Genomic DNA, 14,965 nt, shown 5'->3' with positions numbered 1-14,965 from the left:
ACATTAATTTTGCAAGCGACCCGTTCCATTGATCGGAAGAATCTGGAACTCTCATTGTCGTAACTGACAGAATACCAGACATCATTTCAAATTGTAATATAGGTGGACCATTGTTTCAAACATAGCATGGAAATAGCAGGGATAAAAATAAAGGGATAAAAATAAAGGGATGCAGCCAATGGGAAGGAATGAAGAAAAACCAATATTAGACTTTTATTTTAAATTTCCAAAATTCCAATCAAATCAATTTCCAGACTGTCTTTTATTTCTTTATCTTCTTTTTTTCTTTTTCTTTCTTTTCTTTTTTCCTATAATTCAAGGACATCAAATTACATTCAAACAGGATAGGAATAGCATTAGTAGACGTCTTTAATTAATTCCGAAGGCTTCAGAAATAATAACAACAACAATAATTTCTTTTGTCTTTTCTACGAGTGTGGGAGTGTCCATTATCAGACCACTAATAAACAATAAAGGAATTATTCAAATAACCTTGATTCCAGACAGCAATGTTTTATGCTGAAGCTGGCAGAAAAATCAGCATCGAAAGAAACAAAACGAAAGAGACAACATGTTTGAAAGCAAAGATGCAAAAATATAGAATGGGATTCTACTAACGACAATGGTATTTTAGTAGAAATTATTGAATTAATTCTCTTTAATGATTCACCAATTTAGAAGTTTTTATTTCCTTCAGTATCTGCAACATAATTTCAATAATTTATTTTGCTTAAAATGATTGATTTGTATTCTATCTCTCTCATACACACACACAATGCACACGTGTGTGTGTATGCATGTATATGTGTGTGTATGTATGTATGTATGTATGTATGTATGTATGTATGTATGTATGTATGTATGTATGTATGTACGTAGTTGTGCGTGTATCAGAATATAACCAGAATATAACCTTCTTAATGTCATGACTGATTTACACACACATGGACGCACACACACACACACGCATGCATGTACACACACATACACATACAAACACACACATATACATCTTTTATCTTCTATTAGTTACAGTAATTTGACTGCTTTTCATATTAATACTGCTTTTGTTACTAATGTCTACTATATATGTGTGTATGTATGTGTGTGTATATATATATATATATATATATATATACATACATAGGGTAAAAATTAAATATTAATTTTTTACCAGTGGCCAGCATGAGTAAAAATATCCATCAACTACAAATATTATTATATTACATATGTGTATATAAGATTTAGACACTGAAGTAAAGCCACTAAGTGGTTTTCCATCATGCTAGAAATGGGAGTTCTTGAAATTTGCTGGACCTTTGTAGGATTCAATAAAATTTTTATGGGTTCTATTTTTTTGGGGTCACCCTGTATATATACATGCATGCATTATACACACACACACACATACATACATATTCCTAGCGGACGTTAAACGATGATGATATATACACACACACTCTTATATATATACACACACACACACACACACATATATATATATATACATACACACATACATACATATATATTTCCGTGAGAGTTAGAGGTTGGGAAGCCAACCAACTAAGGGATAGTACCTGTCCAATATACTGCTGGTAGTGTGACCAATTATTCATAAAGTGCTAGTTATTGCATGGCAATTTCGCAATCAAAGGTCATATATGGGCAGGGGTAAAAAGTGGTATACCCTTAATTTATAATAACAATAATGATTTACGGAGATGTACTCGCATAGCAAGTAATTTGATCTGAGATCGTGTGCTGAAACGAACACAATTGCAGCGTGGAAGGTTTTTATAAGCCATTTAAGAAACACACAAAAGCCGTTCGATTCACTTCAACATTTAAGTTTAATTTGTCAAAATATTTTCGTCGCTAAAATCCGCGACCTGTTCACTGACAAAGTCCGTGCTGCATCTCAATAATGATAATAATAGTAATACATATATTACTATTATTACTATTACGGGTATATATTTGTGTCGCACACAGTCTTTGCATGTGTGTGTATTCTTATAATACTCCCATTTGTTTTGGAATAAATAGACATAATAGAATGTCTACCGACTGATGTATGTCATTTTTGCATCCCCTCCATTTTCTTTATGCCATATATTTATTATTTATTTATGCTCTCTTTTCCAGCCTAGCCAGGCTCATGGACCCGGTTTCTGTGGCATGTGTGTCTCCCTGCCCCAGCTGGAAGGGGTGCCAGTCCATCGCAGCATTACTCAAGAAACAGGAAAAGAGAGTGAGAGAAAGTTGGGATGAAAGAGTACAACAGAGGTCACCACCACCCCCTGCCAGAGCCTTGTGGAGCTTTAGGTATTTTCACTCAATAAACACACACAATGCCTGGCCTGGGAATCGAAACCACGATGCTCCGACCACGAGTGCACTGCCCTAACCACTGAGCCATTGCGCCTACACACACACAGACAGACACACACAGACACACACACACACACACACACACACACACACACACACACACACCACATATATATATATATATACACATATACAACAGCAGGCTCCTATTAGTTTCTGTCAACCAAATCCACTCACAAGGCTTCAAGCACAGGTGTATGGTAAGAGACAATAAAGACAGTTGCACATGGTGCTACACGGAGTGATTGAACCAAGGACCATGTGGTCCACATGTTTAAATAACACTTGCAATGTTATTTTCATAATAAAGCATAGAAAGAAAAAGAACAAGAAAAAGAAAAAATTGCTTTTAACCTAGCAGACTTCGAAGGGCATTTAACATGTTATAGCTCATGTGTCGCAAACAAACCCGCAAACCTTAACCCCCGGTGCAACGCGCCAGTGTAAACAAACATAAATTCATGTACGCATGTGTGTTTATCATAGTTCATCCGTACATGCATATGCACATACATGCGCATTCATATCAAGCATTTGCATAAATATGCAATCTAAATTATGCAACCATTTGCTTCTTCTCTATTGCATTAGACACAGTTGATAAATTTCCTGCATATTCAAAGAGGAACGTGAGAAGATGTGAATACTTCAAATGAACGTCAGAAACTGTTATGGAACCGATGCAAAAAAACTCTGCACTTTTCTTTTGGTTCTGTTTGTAGTCCTTTTCACACTGTTCGTTAATTCATTGCAAAAATCAGTTTTCTCTCCCCTAAACTCTACTAATCGTTAATATTCGTTTCCAAATTCGTTTACTTCCTTCTTTGCTCGTTATTATCCAACTAATTCAACTTTGTATGCAACCGAAGCCTCGTGGCCCCAGGATGGCCCATATAGACCATACCTATTATCACAAGTCAACCCGTGCTAGTACGGAAAACGAACGTTAAATGATGATGATGATGATGATGATGATGATGAGATGATGATGTTGATGATGATGATGATGATGATGTTGATGATGATGATGATAATTCCAGTCATATCTATTCTATAAATTATTTATTTGCGTGTGTGTGTGAGAGAGATAGGCTACATTATTCAATAAATACTTCTTGCTGTTGCTTTGTTTAACCCTAAGTCTACTCTGGCCAAAAGACTGGTCACAGGAACTTTATCCTTGACTCTTTATTCCTGTTCTTTTTTTATTCAGACACAGCACATCTCAGATTGTAGTACACAAAATGCCCTTTATAATCTGGCATTGGCTGGATGGTTTGATCAGGGCTGGTAATCTGGAAGGCTGCACTGGACTCCAGTCTGATTTGGCATGGTTTTCTATGTCTGGATGCCCTTCCTAATGCCAACCACTCTGAGAGTGTAATGGGTGTTTCTATATGCCACTGGCACAGGTGCCATTTGCATGACACTAGTATCTGTCATGATTGCAATTTTACTCAGCTTGTTGGGTTTTCTTCTCAAGCATGACATAAGGCCAAAGATCTCAGTCATTGTCTCCATGAAGCCCAACTCTCGAAAGGAACTCAACTGCTTTGCCTTGTTGAGGCCCAATGATCAAAAGGAACCCAGCTATTTTGCCACCCTGAGGCCCAACACTTAAAAGGAACTCAGCCACTCTGCCTCCGTGAGGCCCAACACTCGAAAGGTGCTCTTTACGTGCCACCAGCATAGGTACAATTTATGAGACACCAGCATCAGCCATGACTATGATTTCCCTTGACTCGACAGGTCTTCTCAAGCACAATATATATATATATATATATATATGGGAGCACTCCGTCGGTTGCGACGACAAGGGTCCCAGCTGATACGATCAACGGAACAGCCTGCTTGTGAAATTAACTTGCAAATGGCTGAGTACTTCACAGACATGTGTACTCTTAATGCAAGTTCTCAGAGAGATTCAGCATGACACAGAGTGTGACAATGCCGGTCCTTTGAAATATAGGTACTACTCATTTTTTGCCAACTGAGTGGACTGGAGCAATGTGGAATAAAGTGTCTTGCTCAAGGACCCAGCGCACCACCAGGAATTGAACTCACGACCTTACGATCATGAGCTGAATGCCCTAAGCACTAAGCCACGTGCCTTCACAATATATATATATATATATATACCCACACACACATACGCCATGTAATGCAGTGTGTCCTTTGAAGATGGACAAGAGAAAGATCTTGTAGATCGTTATTTCTAAGTATCTTCTTCATCAGTTTATAGTGATGCTGACATTGATAATAGATGTGATTGTAGACATTATTCTCATAACAATTACCACTCCCATTTTATTATCATCTATCCGACACACCAACCACCAACCATTCCAGTTCTTCAGTTTTTTTGGGGGGTTTTTTTTTGGTTTTTAGAATACTGAAAGCTTGAATAGTTAACTTCTTAGCCTAATTACATTGCTATCTTTATTACAATTTCCAACGAATCTACTCAAGATTCTCACTTTCTTCCAAAGTGACGAAATTTCAAAGATGTTTTTTTTTTCTCCTCAATTTATGGTCTCTTTCCATTTCATCTCTGTTGACTCCCCATCACCATCATCATCACGACCACCACCACTTCCTGTTATCCCATTCTATAATATGCTAATTCTGACTAATAAAACTTTTAGGTTCAATGCTCTTCTGAGAACCATAAGAATAAAAAAAAAACAAAAGAAAAAACTGAGAATAAGAGGAAGAAAAAACACAAAAGACAAAAGTTTTTTCTTCAATTTTTTTTTTTGCGTAAGAGATTGTGAGTGGAGTATGATGTGTATTTGGATATATTCATGGATGTGTGTGTGTGTGTGTGTGTGTGTGTGTGTGTGTGTGGATAAGTATGGGTGTGTGTGATTGACTGTGTGGATGTGTGGATATGTGTGGTTATGTGTGCACAACAGTGGGATTGTGTGTATGCTGATGTGTGTTTGGCTCTAACTATACGTAGACGTGTGAATGCTTGCATGTTTTGGATATGTGTATAGATGTGTGGAATGACGGATATGTGTGTGTATAGATATGAAGAGTATGTGCTTACGTGTGTACATACAAATATACGCACATCTGCCTACTGTTGTTTGGCAACAGTTTCTCTTCACTCAAAGGACCTCTTTTCTCATATCTTAATATTTTCTCTTGTCCATCTCTTGGTTTCCCACATTATCTATCTATCTTTCTATTTATATATCTAATCTATCAATCAATCCATCTATCCATCAATCAATCTACACACACACATATATATGTATGTCAGTTTGTATGTGTATGCATTTATATAAATTCAATATAGGTATACATATACACACACAAAATTTAAATATAAGTATACACACAGACACACACACACATATATATCTATATACACATATATATATATACATATATATATAAATATATACATATATACATATATATATAAATATATATATATAGATACATTATAATTATATAAATATATATATATACATATATATATAAATTCATATAGGTATATATATATATAATTATATATATACATACATATATAAATTAAATATAGGTATATGTGTATATATGTATATATATTCATATACATAGATATTATATCTATATCATCATCATCGTCGTTTAAAGTCCGTTCTCCATGCTAGCATATATATTTATATATATATATATATATATTATATATATATATATATATATATATATATATATATATATATATATATATATATATATATATATATATATATATATATATACATACATACATATACTATATATGTAAATACATATACATATATACACACACATACATGCATATTCTGCCATCATTTTTGGAAGCATTCCCTTATATAAAAAATCTGTTTATATTTTTTCTCTTGCTTTCTTTTATTCTTTATTGTTTTCTCCTTCAACAGTTTATTCCAAAGGCTTTTAGTATTTGCCCACTCCATCACTATTAATGTATATCTACCTCTTGATTTAATTTTTTATGTCTGTGTTTTTCTAGTACCTCTGCTCTCTATCTTTTCTCTTTTCTTATACACATACTCTCCATTTGTTGGCCTTCTTATATCTTACATTTGATATTCACTCCATAAAATTCTTCTTTATAATCAATGGGAACAACTGTCTTTTTTTTCACCTTTTATTCTATCACACGTACCAATAGGACATGCAAATGCATACGAACACTAACATATAAGCATATGCAGACGCCCTCTCACACCATCAAGACGCATCACACCACTCATGCTACCGACCATACTCTCACAATAAAAAGCTTCCGTCTCCACCCTCTCTAACGAACATTCATCATACTTTAAATCATATTAAAAAAATTTAAAAAAGCTTAACAAAATTAAAACAAAACTCCCTTGCTAGTCATAGAAACTTACACACCGCCACACATACACCTGACATTGTTACATTGTACAAAATTCAGATTTAGCTTAGCTTCAACCATCCATTCTGTTGCATGCAAAACAACACTTAACCTTTTCTTTAGGAGCTTTCATAGTTTGGTAATATGTCAAAGAAAAAGAAGAAGAAAAACAAAATAAAATAACAAAATACCACAAAAAAAAAAAAAGGCCTAAAGTGGGAAGGAAGGTGGAGAACATGGCATCCATACATATTCGCAGCATTCTTTTATTCTTGTATTCTTTTATTCTTTTCAGTTTGATTTCCTTAAAATATTCTTTTGTGTTTATTTTCAATAAAAATAAAATTTTAAATAATATATAAAAATAAAATTTAAAAATTAAAAATATAAAAAAAAAACCGCCTTTCAGTTTCTTTTGTAAAGAAACCATGAAATATAGTTTAAAGAGAGTAAAAGCAAAATTCAACGCTAGAGAAAAAGAAAAATGGTAAAAAAAAATTTTTTGGTCTTCTATTCATTCTGTAGTTAATTCAATGCTACCATATTGAAAACGGTTCAAGTGAAAATTTTATGGACAAGATTCTTCAGATAAGCAAGTTGATTAATGACATTAGGTAGGAAAAGAGAGAGAAAATCTACAGAACTTTGGTATGTTTGGTAACAAACAGAAAAGGAATGTGTAAAACCATATTAATAATAATAATAATAATAATAATAATAATAATAATAATAATAATAATAATAATAATAATAGTAATAATAATAGTAATAATAATAGAAATCCTTTTTACTATAGGTGCAAGGCCTGAAATTTTGGTGGGGAGATAATTGATTACATTGACCCCAGTGCTCACCTGGCATATAATTTATTGAACCCCAAAAGGACGAAAAGCAACATCGACCTTGGCGGAATTTGAACTTAGAAAATAGTGACAGATGAAATATTTCACCTGGCATGCTAGCAATTCTGCCAGCTTTGATAATAATAATAATAATAATAATAATAATAAATGGCCCGATACAGTACCAGGCAGTGGCTCTCATGGCTTCTGATCTTAACTGATTGGAAGTATTATCATGTACATTGATTTGTCTTGGTATAAAAGATAGGCTACAGCAAATATTCTACTCAATACCACAGATTTGCTTGTCAGTTGTTTGAGCTTAACCAGTTGACCATGTCCCTTAAATTTGGGGGAGTGGATTAAGTCGATTACATGGACTGTATTACGTTAATGGTATTTATTTGATCAACCCCGAAAGGATTAAAGGCAAAGTCGATCTTGATGGAATATGAACTCAGAAATGCCAGCTCACTGCTTTAATAATAATGATAATAGTAATAATCTTTTCTAGTAAAGGCACAAAGGCTGAAATTCTGGTAGAGGGGCTAGTCGATTATATCCACCCAGTGCATAACTGGTACTTATTATTTGAACTTGGAACGAAGCCATGGGCAAAATATCACTAAGTATTTTGCCCAAAGTGCTAATGATTCTGCCAGTAATAACAATAATAATAATAATAATAATAATAATAATAAATAATGATGATATCAAATTTTGGCTCAAAGCCAGCGGTTTACAGGCAGGAGACAAGTTGAAAGCATCAACCGCAGTGCCTGACTGATACAAGATGAAGAGCAAAGTCAACACCAGAAGAACTTGAACTCAGAACGTAACGACAGACAAAATTCTGTTAACCATTTTACATTTTGCCTGGTGTGTGAAAGATTCTGTCTGCTTGCCACTTTAGAGTGAGCTAATATTCTAAATGAGCATCTTTGATCATTTACTACTTTGAATTATATCTATATCTATCTATCTATCTATCTATCTATCTATCTATCTATCTATCTATCTATCTATCTATCTATCTATCTATCTATCTATATATATATATATATATAATATTTATATATATATATAATATATATATATCCTTCCCCGTCTATCTTGATAGACAATGGGTTGCGCCAAGGGTGGGGCCTACTTTGATGATGAGCAGCATCTGGTGTGACTGAACAGTCCAATTCTAGAGTGGCAGTCCTTGGTACAGTTGCTGCACACGAACATCGAAGGGTACGTGTGGGGGTGTTGCTGCAGTTGTCCTCCTCCTGTCCCGCCTGTCCAACCACAGCTGTGCTCTCCTTTCCTCAGCCATGGAAACGCCTTTTCTCACTGTCCGACGCCAGGCAGAGCGGTCAGCAGCTGTTTCCTCCCACGTGTCCACACAGATGTTGGCAGTCCTCAGGTCGCGCTTGCACACATCCCTGTATCGTAGCTGTGGACGTCCCTTGGGTCGGGATCCCGTGGTGAGTTCGCTGCACAGGATGTCTTTAGGCATGCGACCGTCCTGCATGCGGCAGACGTGTCCGAGCCAGCGCAGTCGTCTCCGCACGAGGAGGGCATGCATGCTTGGCATATTAGTCTGTTCTAGGATGACTCCGTTTGGTACTCGGTCCTTCCAGGAGATGCCAAGGATCCGTCGAAGACACCGCATGTGGAAGCCGCTGAGGCGGCATTCCTGCCGGGTGTATGTTGTCCAGCTCATATATATATATATATATTATATATATATATATATATATATATAGATATATATATATATATATATATATATATATATATATATATATATATATATATATATATACATATATATATATATATATATATATAATATATATATATATATATATATATATATATATATATATATATATATATATACATACGTACATATTATATATATACATAGAAAGATGAATAATCTTATTGCAGATTAATCAAAAGTTTAACCGATACCATGGGCTCTTAGGAGCCTCGTTCGATTTGTTTTGCTGCGGCTCTGTTCTGGTTTGTTTTGCCAACGGATTTCCTATTTCTTCCTGAAGAGAAAGACACAATGTGGTCTCCTTATTCAATCGGAATTTGGTAAATTGTGGCTTTCGAAACACGTGTAGAATGCAATAAAACGATTTGTGTTCAATCTTCGTTCAACTCCATTTCTTCAATTCACTAATATATATATACATATATATATATTATACATACATATATATATATATATATATATATATATATATATATATATATATATATATATATATATATTATATATATATATATATATATATATATATGTATATATATATATGTATATATATTTATATGTATGTATAAAGCTGAAGTTGTCTGTGTATGGCAGGTTTTTCTTCTCTGAAAAAAAAATCCAAATCAGACCATGCTAACACCAAAAATTATTCACAAATCAAAAAGGTGCTTTTTTTTCTATAAAAATCCCGATTTTTTCCGATTTTTTAACTGCTGTGTCGCCATTTTTCGGTGTATTTCAACCGGAAAAATGTTCACTTAAAGAGAATAACAAGCTACATAATGCTAACTGTTTACTTTTCAAAAATTTCAATTCTTAAAGGGTTGAAACAAACCTGAGCAACGCCGGGCGATACTGCTAGTATATATATATATATATATATGTATATATATATATATGTATATATATATATATATGTATATATATATATATGTATATATATATATGTATATGTATATATGTATGTATGTATATCAATGATCTATTGGCGAGCGATTCCAATGAGTAATTTGCTTTTAGGTATGGAAATATCTGTCTTCAGGTGCTTCTATTGCGTACGATGGTAAAATTAACGCATAAACTTATTTCCAGTGTCTAATCGCTGTTGCCGATATTGACCTTTTGATTTTAAGGTTAGAAGAGATCAATACGAAATTATTTGACCCAATAATTCATATTGCTTGTTTTGTCTAAATTCCATTTTATAACACATCTTGCGTTGTAATTTATGCAACTCTTCGTTGATGTGGTTCCACGTGAAGAATTCATAAATATCTCCATGGTAAATGTGTCTGACCAAGCGACATAGTACTTACGTTAACCTACAAACGATGATTTTGTATGTGTATTTGTGCATGAATGAGAGAGAGAGAGAGGAAAGAAATGGAAATAGAGGAGATAAACAGATGGAGAAATTGATAATTTTAATGAAGATGTACATAGGAAATATTTCAGCTGAACAAGTACATTTATTTCCTGTATTATGCCATTTAAGCATCACGAAGAACAATAACCAATATTTTGAGATTAACAATTTATGTCTTATGAGCAAATTATGATCACATTACCATATGAAAATATAAGGTGACTATATTGACAATATGAAACTGGAGACAACCAGAAAATAATATATATATATCCTCCTTCTCCTCATCATCATCATCGTTTAACGTCTGCTTTCCATGCTAGCATGGGTTGGACGATTTGACTGAGGACCGGCGAACGAGATGGTTGCACCAGGCTCCAATCTGATCTGGCAGTTTCTACAGCTGGATGCCCTTCCTAACGCCAACCACTCCAAGAGTGTAGCGGGTGCTTTTACGTGCCACCGGCACGAGGGCCAGTCAGGTGGTACTGGCAACGGCCATGCTCAAGTGGTATTTTTCATGTGCCACCTGCACAGGAGCCAGTCCAGCAGCACTGGCAACAACCTCACTTGAATGTTTTTCACGTGCCATTGTCACAATATATATATATATGTTTGTGTGTGTGTATATATATATATATGTATATATATATATATATATGTATATATATATATATATATATATATATATATATATATATATATATATATATAGATATATATATATGTATATATGTATATATATATATATATATATTATATATATATATGTATATATGTATATATATATATATATATAGTTAATCCAGATAAGAAAACACAAAAAAACACAACAACGCGAGAACGTGGAACAAATAAAGTATTATTGGACGCTCAGGAAAGAAGGGAAGAAGGAGGGTTTAACGTTTCGAGCGGAGCTCTTCGTCGGAAACATAGGAGAAGGAAAGATCCCGAGAAGGGAAGACAGAGGAAAAAAATCAGATATATATATATATATATATATATACACACATATATATATATGTATATATATTGTTGAGAAGAGCAACATAAATTCTTTTCTCAAAAAAGACAAAAACAAATTAATTGAATATGGAATTAAGGAATAAGAAAGAACATGCATAGAATATACATCTTTTATCTTTTAGTTGTTTCACTCAATAGACTGAGGCCATGCTGGGGTAGTGTCTTGAAGAATTTTACTTGACTGAATTGACCTTAATATTTTTAGTGATTTTTTTAGCCAGTTCTATCAATCTTTTTTGTCAAACCACTAAGTTATATGTAAACACACGTAGCCCAGTTCTCAAGCAGTGATGGGGACAAACGCAGAAATAAACACACACGCACATACACACACACACTCATATATATATATATGACAGTTTTCTTTCAATTTCTACCAATTCCACTCTCAAGGCTTTGGTCAGCCTGAGGTGAAAGGGTGAAAGAAGTCACTTGCTCTAGGTATCATACAGTAGGACTGAACCCAGAACCATGCAGTTGGTAATTAAGATTCTTACCACACGTACACACCTTATATTCAATCTCTTTGCTTTTCCGTTATAAATGCCTAAAAACTTCTCGTCTATGGTAATCATGTACAGTACTATTTCATTCTTTTTAGAAGCCATCAGCATAACATAACCAACACAAAAGAAGAGAACAATAAGAAATTGAACATTCAAATCAGCATCAAATATTAATCTGCTGAATAAGTCTACTTACCATTTAAGACATGTACTTTAATACTAGCTATATCAGCTTCTGAAATTCGGCATATATAGGTACCCGCATCTGACATTTTTCCCTGCATAATTTGCAATGTACTACGTAGTGAACGTTCATTGACAGATGGGAATTTCCTAATGGCTACATTTGCCAGAGTGTTCGGTTTTATTTCATTGCCATCTTTAAACCAGTCCACCTCTTCTGGTACGTATTCAACACCACTAGCATTACACTGGAGAGTAATGGTCTCTCCCACATCCACGTATTGCGTGCCCCATATGTGTACTTCTGAAATACAAAAAAAAATAACAATAACATTAAATGTTATGGTTTATTGAAAGAAAACAAACAAATTCTGATGAAAATGCTTTAAAAGTAAGATTCATTAGAAAATTACTCTTTTTAAATCTCTTGCCAACATAACAAGATGATGGTGATGATGATGATGATGACGATAATTATAATAATAATAATAATAATAATAATAATAATATAATAATAATAATAATAATAATAATAATAATAATGTATCAATACCAGCAGATGACAAAGTGTTTCTAAAAGAAATGGAGAAACTTTCAAAATACAAAGACCTGGAAATAGAGGTAGCTAGAATGTGGAATCTAAAAGCAGAAACAATTCCTATCATAGTAGGTGCATTAGGCATGATAAAAAAATATTCAGACAAATACATAACAAAAACACCAGAACTTACAAACACATATAACATACAGAAAATTGCACTACTAGGCACTGCACACATCCTACGCAGAGCACTTTCTATACAATAACCATCAGAGCATCACAACAAATCACAGCACATACCCAAGGCACACAGAGCTGCGCTCGGTAGCGAAGTGAAAGTACGCTATAAAAATAAAACTACTAAATAATAATAATAATAATAATAATAATAATAATAATAATAATAATAATAATAATAATAATAATAGTAATAATAATAATAATCGCTGCTAGTATCGACTGGTAGAACAAAGTGAGTGGAAAACTTCCAGCAAAGAAGAATTAAAAAAAACAAAAGCCAAATGCTTCAAGACAAAATGAGAATACATTAAACAAAGAATAGATGGACTAATTTGCAGAGCCACTTGTGGAATAAATTAGAATCTTAAACAAAACATTCACTCTTAAAGGAAGACATACAACAAACACTTGTGAAATAACAATGATTTCGATGACTGTTGTTTTATTTTTGTTTTTGTTCTGGGGTCATGAGAATTCAGTTTCTTCTTTGTAATACGATAATTTTTTTCGTTCTTACTTTAATTTTTCTTGTACAGTTGTGTGATTCTGTGTTTTATCCAAGTCAACAATTAACGAGATAAAAGACAATCTGTAACCACAGAAATCACTCTGGACACAAGCTTGTATTCGAATCGACTTCAACGAGAAGGTGTTTTCGTTAATTGGTTTCACTTTTACCAAACTCAAAATTTCTTGCTCCATCAGAGTAGGGAAACAAAAAAAAAAAAAAAAAACTCATCTGCACTCTTCAATAAGAGAGTGGAATCAATAATGGAATGAAACATTCAGCTTAATAGACAGGTACTAATTAATTGTGGAAGCACATGGCTTAGTGGTTAGGGTGGTGGACTCACAAATGCAAGATTGTGTTTTCATGTTGCTCCAGTCAACTCAGCTGTAGAAATGGAGAGGGATTGGATCTGCCAAGCTTTCTTCCCTTAGATACACTGCATGGCTGAAGTGCTCCAATGACCCTGCCAAGGGGTTAAGGGACTTGTCAATAATTAATTAAGATATGGGTATCATATTCAAATAGAAATTGTAGCTATGATATCCGTGCCGGTGACACGTAAAGAGTACCCACTACACTCTCGGAGTGGTTGGCATTAGGAAGGGCATCCAGCTGTAGAAACTAGGCCAGATCAGATTGGAACCTGGTACAGCCATCTGGTTCACCTGCCCTCAGTCAAATCGTCCAACCCATGCTAGCATGGAAAGCAGACATTAAACGATGATGATGTTGATGATGATGATGTTGTTGTTGATGATGATGATGATGATGATGATGATGTTGTTGTTGTTGTTGATGATGATGATGATAATGATGATGATGATGATGTTGATGATGATGATGATATTATCTAATCAGTATGGAGCTGACATTAGACTTCAATGGAGACATATAGAGAAAATCCATGAAAAACTAGCTAACAGGCAGTGACCTGAATAATAATAATAATAATAATAATAATAATAATAATAATAATAATAATAATAATAATGATAATGATAATAATAATAATAATAATAATATAATAATAAATAATAATAATAGTAATAATAATAATAATCGCTGCTAGTATCGACTGGTAGAACAAAGTGAGTGGAAAACTTCCAGCAAAGAAGAATTAAAAAAAACAAAAGCCAAATGCTTCAAGACAAAATGAGAATACATTAAACAAAGAATAGATGGACTATTTGCAGAGCCACTT

General features: G+C 33.7%; 1 protein-coding gene across 1 annotated transcript in view; it reads right to left on the bottom strand.

Moving 5' to 3' along the window:
• LOC115217816 (netrin receptor DCC-like) overlaps positions 1 to 14,965 on the bottom strand; it is a 277,087-nt gene that overhangs the window by 141,111 nt on the left and 121,011 nt on the right. Inside the window, exon 6 of the mRNA XM_036508072.1 lies at positions 12,486 to 12,776. Coding sequence (XP_036363965.1) covers positions 12,486 to 12,776 — 291 coding nt within the window. The remainder of the gene's footprint in view (positions 1 to 12,485; positions 12,777 to 14,965) is intronic.

The sequence above is a fragment of the Octopus sinensis genome, linkage group LG12 (genome assembly GCF_006345805.1).
Source record: "Octopus sinensis linkage group LG12, ASM634580v1, whole genome shotgun sequence".
In the NCBI taxonomy this organism is placed as follows: Eukaryota; Metazoa; Mollusca; class Cephalopoda; order Octopoda; family Octopodidae; genus Octopus; species Octopus sinensis.
This window is presented reverse-complemented; position numbering and strand designations above follow the sequence as displayed.